Source organism: Bidens hawaiensis, unplaced genomic scaffold (assembly GCF_021521415.1).
Source record: "Bidens hawaiensis isolate Kalapana, Puna unplaced genomic scaffold, B.hawaiensis_p1.1 tig00002423_1, whole genome shotgun sequence".
Lineage (NCBI taxonomy): Eukaryota > Viridiplantae > Streptophyta > Magnoliopsida > Asterales > Asteraceae > Bidens > Bidens hawaiensis.
Genome location: NW_027491133.1, coordinates 2,770,856 through 2,782,040, shown reverse-complemented (window position 1 = coordinate 2,782,040; position 11,185 = coordinate 2,770,856). Strand labels below are relative to the sequence as shown.

General features: G+C 34.2%; 1 protein-coding gene across 1 annotated transcript; it reads right to left on the bottom strand.

Annotated features, from left to right (window-relative positions):
- Positions 1-1,795: 1,795 nt before the first annotated feature.
- LOC143619373 (golgin candidate 6-like) lies at positions 1,796-8,863 on the bottom strand. The gene is made up of 18 exons (XM_077091319.1): positions 8,538-8,863; positions 8,397-8,449; positions 8,175-8,302; positions 8,053-8,102; positions 7,002-7,145; positions 6,832-6,905; positions 6,698-6,767; positions 5,990-6,139; positions 5,844-5,894; positions 5,670-5,753; positions 5,474-5,587; positions 5,320-5,391; positions 5,044-5,229; positions 4,797-4,900; positions 3,828-3,876; positions 3,634-3,699; positions 2,797-3,555; positions 1,796-2,520 (listed from the first exon to the last, which is right to left on the bottom strand). Exons 1-18 carry the CDS (start codon positions 8,568-8,570, stop codon positions 1,960-1,962), a joined length of 2,748 nt encoding a protein of 915 aa, XP_076947434.1. The 5' UTR covers positions 8,571-8,863; the 3' UTR covers positions 1,796-1,959.
- Between the last annotated feature and the right edge of the window lie 2,322 nt (positions 8,864-11,185).

Genomic DNA, 11,185 nt, shown 5'->3' with positions numbered 1-11,185 from the left:
AACGCAGCTGTGCTACTCTTTGTTCATAGGTTTATTTTAAGTAATTGTTTTAGCAATTGATCAATTAAACTTCAAATTGACAAATTAATCATCAATTCATCCAAACAAACAAATGTTCAGTTGAATCAATTTTTGAAGTGAGCGTAACTTGTTTTCCTTTTTCCATGAGCGTATTAGGGCTTAGAATTCAATTGAGCGTATTTTTTTGTGTGTTTTTGGCTTTGAGCGTTTTGTTTTTGACCGAAGCGTGATTCACGTCGTATTTGTTCGATAAGGATTATTGTACGAATATCCAAACCCTGGTAAATATAAGTACAATAAATGTTACATATGATAAGGGGGCAAGGGAGATCAAGTTGGATAGGTTATGCGCTTACGCTAAAAGAGAGCAAATTTCTAGGATCCCGGAAAATCAATAAGGAGGCGTCACGTGTAGTCCAATAAATAACGAAAATCTGGACGCGAAGACAAAATCCTAATACACCATTATAAAAATTAAGACAGAATTACAGAAATTGTCCTTTATGTTTACACCAGATTTCAGTGTTGTCCTTTATCTTTAAAAGTAACATAAATTGTCCTTTACGTTTCCAAATGTTACATCGTTTGTCCTTTAGCCCTAACCCAGTTAGTTTTTAAAGTTAAGTCTGGTCATGTGCCTTGCACATGAGGTTAAATTGGTCATTTTACCCGCTTATTAAAAAAACATTTTAAAAAATAAAAGAATGCATCTCTCTCTCTCTTCCTTTCATACACCACCACCACCACCACCACCACAACCACCAACCAACCCATCGTTTTCTCTCTCTTTCTAAAAACATTAAACATGCCACTTTCTCTTTCTTTGAAACTCTCTCTCTTTCTCCCTCTTTATCCCTACCTGCAAATCATCAACCACCAACAAAACCGTGACTTCACAGCAAAAATCAAACGGAACCATCGATCTCTTTTAGTTTTCTTTATGGAAATCAGAAGTTGGAAGCTTTAGGTTGTTGAAATTGGGGTCGGGTAATCGAAGCTCTAATTGAATAGAAAACGAACTGTCTATTCAATAAGGTGTTGATGTTGTTGTGAAGGTTGTTCCCCTATGTGACCAGAGCCAACATATTAAGCGAATTAGAGACGGTATTTGGTACCACCTGCCATGCCATCTGCTTCCCTTATGTGACCAGATCCACCGCCAGATCTGCCGCCACAAACCCTAGAATTTGGGGATTTGTTTAGAGATTACTAATCCGAGTCTCCGAGCCCTAACGTGCCGGAGCTGTGGGCTTGCGACTAGCTGCAATGTGGCGCCCGAGGTTGGTGGTGGCAGAGGTGGTGTGAGGTGATAGGCGTGGTGATGGTGGTGTTTATATGCGGTTATGGAGGTTGCCGGAGGTCCGACTGTTATGGAGGTCAACTTGGGTTTGTGGTAGAAAGATAGAGAGGAAGAGAGAAAGAGAGAGAGAGAGAGAGAGAGAGAGAGAGATCTTTATATGATATATATTTATATATTATATTTTAGTTTATTTAATTTTGTTAAGTAAATAGGTTAATTGACAATTTTGCCCTCGTGTGTAAGACATGTGACCTGAATTAACGAGAAATACTAACTGTGTTAGGGCTAAAGGACAAACGATATAACATTTGGAAACATAAAGGACAAATTTATGTTACTTTTAAAGATAAAGGACAACCACTGATATTTGATGTAAACATAAAGGACAATTTCTGTAATTCTGTCTAAAAATTAATCCTTCTTATACTTGGGATTTTGAGGCTGTTTAACATAACCAACTACATAGAGACAAACATCACAATTTTTTACCACCAAATAACACCATTATACATCAATTTCAATAGTGCACAGTCTACTAATCTAAAACCACAAACATAACTGTAGAAATTCTAACAAATATTTTAGATTTCAACTTAAATATTCAAACATCTGTAAACACTCAAAATACATCATCTTCATTAATCATCATCTTCATCGTCATCGTCATCATCTTCGGCTGCACCCATATCATCACCAATACCTTCAAGCAATGCATCCACATCTTCACCTAACTCCATTAATCTAGCACTCAACTTCTCCACTTTACTCTGTTCTTGACCCAAACAAACAAGCAAATCACCGAGCTCGGCTTCACTCTCTTTCTGAGCTTCTTCCTTTGCTTCCGCTTTTATAGCCTCGATATCCAAACCCGATGTTGACCCACTACTTTTCAATGCTTTGACTTCGTTTTCTAAATGATAGTTTGCTTGTTCTAGGCTATTGTAAGCATCTGACAAGCTTTTTAGATCGTTTTCGATTTTGGCTGACAATGTTTTGTAAGAAGAAACCTCGTTTTCCAGCTTGGAATTCTCGTTTTTGAGATTATCGACACGTTGAGATGCTTCTAGAAGCTCTCGTTTTAGTTTTTCTATTTGGACCCGCTCCGAGCCACTACTGAGTCTAGGTTCGGTTTGAGATGAATCGCCTCCACTCGTTTTAGCTAGGTCCTCCGCTAATATTGTATTTCTGTTTAGGAGGTCCTGTTGAAACAGTGAAAAGGGTCAAATGTCAATACAGGTCAAATCAAAAACTTTGCTTTCTGTTCATCTCAAACGAGTCACATCAAAATATTAAGCGAAAAAGGAAACCGTTCAAATCTCAAACAGGTCAAATCAAATAAGCCAAATAACAAATTTTGCTTTGTGTTTTATCTCAAAGGCGTCAAATAAAAAAAATAAGCGAAAAGGGGAACATGTCAAAACGAGCCAAATCTCGAAACAGTTCATCAAGCGGGTCAAAAGTCAACAAAATTTTACCTGTATCTCGGAGCACTGTTTCTCCAAAAACAATTTGAGCCGCTTGATATAATCCACGTCAGCTTCATCTTTTCTCTGTTCCAGCTCAGCAGGAATGACAGACACATCACTCTTCGGATGACTGTAAATATTTACAACCCCGTCTCTAATACTAGATTCCAAATTCTTGATAAAGTTGACAAACTGAGAGTCAAACATTTCAGCAACCATAGGATGGTCCTCGTTTTTACGGTCACCTGCCACCTCATCCTCAATATCTTCAGCATCCGACATACTGTTATTGTTGGCTTTAGTCAACGGGTTGTGGGATTCAACAGTTTTTTCAGATGAAAACACAGAGCTATTCTGCATCTCATCTAGTCTTTGAAAGTAAGACGTGAGTCCAATTTTCTGACTTATCGAGTCAACTATGCTAAAAGCGTCTTTTCCCGACTCGATTGACTTGTTAAAAATAACGCATTCCCCTAAAAGAACAGCTGCTAATCCTCTTACACAAACGGTTGTATCACTGTTTGATATCAACTCGATTATATACGTTAGATGTGGGCGTGAAGATAGAAACGAATGCACTGCATTCGGGCAATTATAGAGCCACGTGACGAGAAGTTTTAATATTATCGGTTGAATGTATGAGTTTGTTGAATTTCCATCTTTACCCTTCTTGGAAAATGCAAGAGCCAGGTATTTTACCATACGGTGCAAAAGTGGTTCAGGGGCTCCCAATGAAGGTGTTGGTGACTCGATTTCAATTTGTAAAACCTGCATGAATTTGAACAGTGAAAAGGCTTATTTAGTGATTTGAATGTTTTAGTGTTTGGTATGCAAATATGCGATTACCTTTTCCTTGCACTGAATATTATCCTTTAATACATAAGAAAGAACACTAGCAGCTCTGCAAGTAGTCTGCATATTAAACATCATCAGATGAGGCTGTAATAAAATTTACTAGAATCAATTGAATGTCGTCAGAAACTTAAAATAAAGTAAATGTAAAAGCAGATTTATTTAGAATTTGTAGGTTTTTACAGCACCTCGAGGTCACCATCATGTTCACTCAAGGCAAGACCATGTAAAAGCATGCTGCAAAAAAGAGCGAGCAAAAGAGAATATTTAAATTTTTAATCCAATTTCTTATGTATGCAATTCTGGCGAGGGGTGTGCATGAAACCGAAATAACCGAACCGTAACCGAAATAACCAAACCAAACCCAAAAGTGATGCTTTGGTATTATACTTTTTTCAAAAACTGAATGTCTGGTTCGGTTTCAGTTTCGCATGTACCAAAAACGGAAAAAACCCTTTATAACCATACCTAAAAAAACAACTTTTGTTATTGAATTTAACGATTATAATTTTAACTTTTTAATGTTATGAAATTTATAAAGCATTGATAAATGATGTAGCTGGAAAATTTTAGACTCAAATGTATTCTAATCCATTAAACAATAACTAACAAAAGAATTTACGCACAAATTCATTATTTTGGGCTATCTTTTTTGACCCAAGGCCCAAATGGCAAAACCAAAAAGCCTAATCCAACCCATCGTGAAAATCGAAAACCGAAAAAAACAATCGAAAGACTTTCAAAAAACCAAAAACCGAATTTTCATTTTTTGTTCAGTTTTGAGACTAAAACCGCCACATGCACACCCTGATTCTGGCTCTGTCCTATCTCAAACGGGTCAAATGTCTTTTCAACACGTAAAACAGGTGAAAGTCGCAAATTCTTTCTTTAATGCATAGTTAAACACTTATACAACCTCCTAAATTATTTAATTCAAATTTTTAGATGACTGCAATAACATTGTTTCTTCAGTCATGATTATCAAATTAATCATTTACAACAATAAAATACAGGTATGTAAAAAGTGTTTGCGGCTCAGCAGTCACCCCAACCAGACCTTTAACTGTTTTGATCCTTTACCCAACATGCTTGACCCCCTCGTCTTGCCACTTATAAGCAAGAGGCTTGTATAAATCTAATAAAAAAACTAATAATACCTTCCAAATGACATATTCACATCCTCCTCAAATGGAGCATGAGTCAATGACAAGGGTTGAGGAATTAAAGTAGATGCTAACATTTTTTGACCATCTGCATTTCCCTGTTCAAGCAAATGTAGCAAATGAACTCATTTTAGCATCCTACAAAATCAATATATTTATAAAAAAATAAAAAATAAAAAAAATAAATATAAAAAAACAAAACAAAAAAAAACTATTGACAGATAATGTTTGAATTAAGAACCTCACAAAAGCTCTTAAAAACATAATCAGCTGCAATAAACTCTTGCATGCTAGAAGTCCGTAAGATAATTCTCAGAATCGAATTCAGAGCGGGCTCCAGTTGTAGCTCATCACCAAGAAATTTGCTTGCAAGTGTGTCAAGATTCTGACGATGCCCAAATATTAAATCACCAATGCATCTAAAAGCCTGAAAATATAATAGAAGTAATACACATCAATATTATTCATGTCTTCAACTAATATAAAACAAAACGATATTTTAAGTTCATTATCTTACTGCACAACGAACGGCAACCGATGCCCGTTGACTTTCAACTCCTAGCATTAGCAGATGATCCAAAAGATTTCTCTGCAATATTACAAACAAAATAAGAAAAATTATGAATATATATTTTATTTCATTAACTGGCCGTGTGATTTATGAAAAATACCTGAGCGAGAACTGTTTTGTTGGTCGATTTTTCAATTTGTTTTGCGGGATCAACTTCGGAGCTTCCATTTATCAGTAACCTGATTGTTTCTAAAACACACAGTAGATTTATTGTCTACTGAAACAACAATAAGCAGTCAAACAACCATCTATATAAAAGATTTGTTAAAATAATTATTAAATATTTGAAGACTAACTTTTTGTTGTGAAAAGCTGTATGTGCTTCTAAGTTTCAAAATAGATATTATTGAGTCAAACCCTATAGTCTCCCTCAGTAACACCTATAGCACGGTTAAACGCCAACATAATAGTATTAATATATACAAGGCCTCAACCCAATAAACCTTTTTCTAAGAAAAATAAAACAAAACCTGATTGGATGCGTTGCTGCGAATGAGATTGTTGAACAATTCAAGACAATCCTGTGAGGTGATGAACATATTAGTGGATCAGGATTTATAAAAAAAATTAGTACCAAATAAAGATATAGGTATAAAAAAAAAGTGAACATTATCACCTGCACAACAACGCCACCATCCGAACCTCCCTCTTCCTTAATAATACTGAAAATCTTCTCAAAAGCGCCTTCAAATACCAATATTTTTTGAATTTCCTCAGCTTCACGGGTCAAGTAAGTTAGAAGTAACAATGCCTCATTTCTTATGACCTACAAAGAAACCAGTGTTATTTTTAGAGATAATATCCCACAAATACTTTATGCCGTCTATAGTTTATGGTAGGGGCGTGCATGAAACCTAAATAACCGAACCCAACCCAAAACCGACTGATTAATTTTTATTTTTTTTTCGAAAACCGAATTTTTGGTTCAATTTCGGTCTTGTGTGTACAGAAAACTGGAAAAAAAATACCAAACTGTAAAATTTGAACCAGCTTTTATGACTGAACAAACCCAAAAAAACTTCTTTTGTTATTGAATTTATGGATTACAATTTTTTTTCCTTGTGAATGTTACTATAAAAAAATCAACAAATACTGTAGGCCAAAATATGAAACCAACAAACGATATAAGATCAAATTCTTTATTTTGGGTCATTCAGCCCACAAATTTCAAGCCCGGAAAGCAAAACTGAAAAAACCAAATCAAACGGAACCCATTCTGGAAACCCAAAACTGAAATGCTTTCAAAAACCCAAAAACCAAAATTTCAGATTTTGGTTCGGTATGGGCCCCCATGCACACACACCCCTTGTTAATAAGTTTATACCTCTCGATCCATAAGCATATCCACAAGCCGGGTTATACCATGAGGGATTGTAAGAATCGCTTCCTGTAACCTGAACAAAACCTCAGTACATATTTCTAACAAAATGAAAAAACATAAGTACAGTGAGAGAATACCTAACATGGGAGTTTGTTAATAGTGCAGTCAAAAGTTGAAGTGTATAATATCGTACATAGAAGTCATCTTCCGACTACATAAATTATAAGTTGCCAATTGTAGAAAATTAGCAAATGTATATATGTTTTTATTATGGTATAATTGGATCAAGATATAAAAGAAGCCTTACCAACAGGTTTAGAAGAAGAGAGATATTTTGTTCGTCTCTTGATAAAAGATCTGCATTCATCAAAGCAGGTTGTACCTCATTTTTGTATGACTTTGATTGTGTAGGTGTTAATGCACTCAAAAGAGTTTCAACAGCCCCACGCACCTTCAACAATCCATGAATATATAAAACATTATTAAATGTTATATATTAGATGTATAAAATGATAAAAAGAAAAAACAGTCACATATTTAAACTAATCTATTAAGGTTTGGGAGTGCTTAGACTGTGAATCCGATTGGCCGGCCTGTAAACCATTGGTGAACTATTCAGCAGGGAGTTCGTTTATTTAATAAACAAACGATCAAGATAAAAAAAAACTGTTCATTTAGTTAAAAAGAGTGATCATGAACAAAAACGTTTGTTCATCCAGTTAAACGAGCGAACATGAACAAATTCCCTATTCGTTCATTTACATTCGTGAATGTTCGTTTATGTTTGTTCGTTTACGTTTGTTTATGTTTGTTCATTTTGTTCGTTTGTTTAATGTTTACATATTTATTTAAACTTATATTTATTAGGAATTCTAATTGACCATCATGCATTAATCCGTCACCCAAATTAAATTCTAGAACCAAGCCTTGGGTAATCAACGAACGTATTGAAAGAACAAACACATTCATTTTCTTCGTTCTGTTATGTTTTTTATGTTTGTTAATCTTTCTTCACTTACATCCATTTATGTTTTTTTAGAATATAAACGAACAAACACGAACATGGTCATTTTCTAACGAACGAAAACGAACAGAAGAAATTTTTTGTTTAAAGTCCGTTTGTTCGATTAAAGTTAGACAAACGAACATGAACAACCCTTGTTCGTGTTCATACCTGTTGGGACTTGAATTTAGAAAGAGAGAAAAAAGTATAAAAATAATCTAGCCTTGAGAAAATATTGTATTGAGTGGGATTTTAGTGGGTTAGCCTTGAGAAAATAAGTGAAGCATGAAAACTATCACATAACCATATATCAATATAAAATGAAGAAAGATGCAGTTAAAAGAAGCCTTCAAACCATTTCAACATCCTCACGTTCCTGCAGAACTCCAAAAAGTACAGGAAATCCTGCAATAGAAGAAACCTATTACAATACACATAAAACATAAAATAAACACAATCTAACAGAGTTATACGCACCCGTTGTCCCAAAAGCAAGCTGTGCAGAGTGACTGTCTGCAATCACAGCCTGTAGTTCAGCCATAGCATTCCTTCTATCCTCCACCAGCTTACCATTCTTTATACAATCTAGCAACCGCTCAATGTAACTATCATCATGCATAAAATGAAGCACATCAGTCACAAAACAGAAGCAATAATAATAATAATAATAAAAACGGACCGACCGACCGACCGACCGACCTATCTTCATTGGAATTAGAATCTTCATTCCCAAACATAAGTCCAACAACTCCCTACACATTAACAATAATAAACTCAAATCAATAACATTAACCAAATAATTAATCATCCTTTACCACATTAAAACTCAATGATTATTACCTTATAACCAGACACTAGATCCATCTTCTTCATCTTAATTGGTAACACTTTACAGTCCGATCGAAAACTAGAAAAAAATTAATAATCCGCAAAATGGTCACGAACAGTCTGATCAAAACAAACTTAATCAGAACTAGAAATTGAATCAATATGTTAAATTAACCGAATTGAGAAACTGATCATGACTCGATATAATGATACTAGTATGTATTCCAGTAGAATTGAACAAGTACGAATTTGATTATAGGATGAATCGATAAATAGAAAAGCCCTAATTTTCTACAATTGACCAAAATCTTCGATACGTACCTGTCAACAGCGCGAGAGTCGAAAATGTTTTGTTTTTCAATAAAATAAAAAAAAGAGTGCTGCCCGTGGACCGGGTTTATGGATCCATACTATTATTGTTATTTTAGTTTTTTCAATACTTTTTGTTAATAGGTGCGGTTTTTTTTTCCTCGGTCTATATACTTCAGACTAGGCCAAACCCGACTAAGGGTGTGTTTGGGATTCCTTATTTGAGTGAAAAAGGACTTCTTGTTAAAAGACCTTGTTAATTTATGGATTTTTTAAAGAAGTTTTAAAATAAATGTTTGGATTAGCTTATGTGTTGGAGAAAACCAAAACAACTAAAAATGACACTCTTTTTTAAAAGAAGTGTAATGGGTTTTGAGGGTTAGAAGGGTGTAATAGGTAAATCAAACTCATTAAGTTAATAAGTTAGGAAAACATAACTTTTCAAAACCCTCTTATTTTGCCTTGGCCAAAAGTTAAAAACCATAAGTACTTAATGTTTGCCAAACTCCTTTTACACATTATTAACTTTTCAAAAAGTTAATAAGTTTATAAGTTGAGGAAATAAGGAATCCCAAACACCCCCTAAGATTAAAGGTTTTTTTTTAGACATACCAATTAACTTCCATTTCTAGAAAACGTTTACAATAAAGTGGCAGGCAAACGAGCAACAAGCTGCGCCGCTACCCCCTTTTGAATAGCAAAGTCAATCCTACTAAAAACGAAACTTTGAGACCTAGGAGTTGAAGAGGTTCCGTGTACGACACGCTGAACCCTACTCAAAAAATTTACAGTCTCCGGGGCCAGGAAACCAAACGTATCAAAAGCAAATGGGAGAAAGACATGTTGATTCTCTAACTTTCTCGTGTTTAACAACTTTGCCTGATTCAGCCTTCAACGCAGCCTGGCCCACAACAAACACACGGTCTCTGAACCCAACAAGAGAAGACACTCCTGTAAGATCCACACAAGCGTATAATTAAAGTTGGTAAACCCAACTATAAGTTGGAATTTAATTTGGTTGGTTTTCGTTTAAAGTTGAATTCTAGTACGAGTCAAAGGACCCAAATTTTAACAAGACAAGTTTTCATTTTTTCGGATTTCAAGTTCCTTTGATTCCTTAGTTGATTTATGGATTTTATACTAAGGGGGTGTTTGGGATTGCTTATTTTCACCAACTTATAATTTATAAACTTTTTGAAAAGTAATAAGATGTTTGAGATTGTTTATATTGTAAGAGAAATAGTTCCATAAGTTACATTTTTGTAACTGTTGGAAATTTATTTTAAAATGAATGGACATTTTTTTTATTATTTAGTGAAATCTATAAATACTATTAAAGCAATACAATGTGGACACATGGCCTTCTTCTAGGCTGTCCACATGTGCAATCCAGTCACCATATTTCCATTCTCATATGCTCTAATATCTGCATGTGTCATGTTGACCAAACACCAAAAAAATTATTTAAACCTTAATATTTTCCACCAAAATCATTTTAATCTCTCTCTCTCTCTCTCTCTTTATCGACTTACTAACTCCACCATCCACCATCTTCTATATTCCGGTAATGTAGATCGGGATTAATCGTTTTCCGGTAAGGTTATATATTATACTCTAATGGCCAACAAGGTTATTTGATTTTCCGGCAAGGTTTTCCGAAATGGTTTTATATTTATTTTAATTGTTATATGATTTTGTAATAATCTCTTTAGGTTGTATATCAAAATCCAAGATTGAATTGATATTTTGAAGTTATTACGGGTTTCCGGTAAGGTTTTCCGGTCAGATTTTTGTTTTCCGTTTTTGTTTGTATTTAATCTCTATCTCCCCCTCCCTATCTCTCTCGGCTTACTAACTCCACCATCCACCATCATATTTTCTGGCAAGGTTATATCTTTTTCCGACAACATCATATTTTCTTCCGGTTATTGTAGATCTAACATTTTTATCTTTGTTTTCATTGTTAACTGATTTTTTTAAAATCAGTTTAGGCTGTAAATCAAAAACGGCGATGAAGCTAATATTTCTACATTTTTACGTTTTTCCGGTAAGTTTTTCCGTTCATGTGTTATATCTATAACAATGGTTGTTTTATATTTATTTGAAGTTTTATATTTTTCCTGTTTTTTTTCTTTCACATATTGTTCTTCTAGGTTCTAAATAAAAAGTTTCATCCATGGACATTATCATTATTCTTTTTCCGGTAATGCCAATAATAAATTATAAATCAGTGGTTTAACATTCCATAACATGTAGCATTACCACGACTAATTTTTTTTATTTCTAAAACGATTACAATTTCGAATTTTAAATTCCAAATTTAAGTTAAAGTTAAAATTTGTAAATGGTTG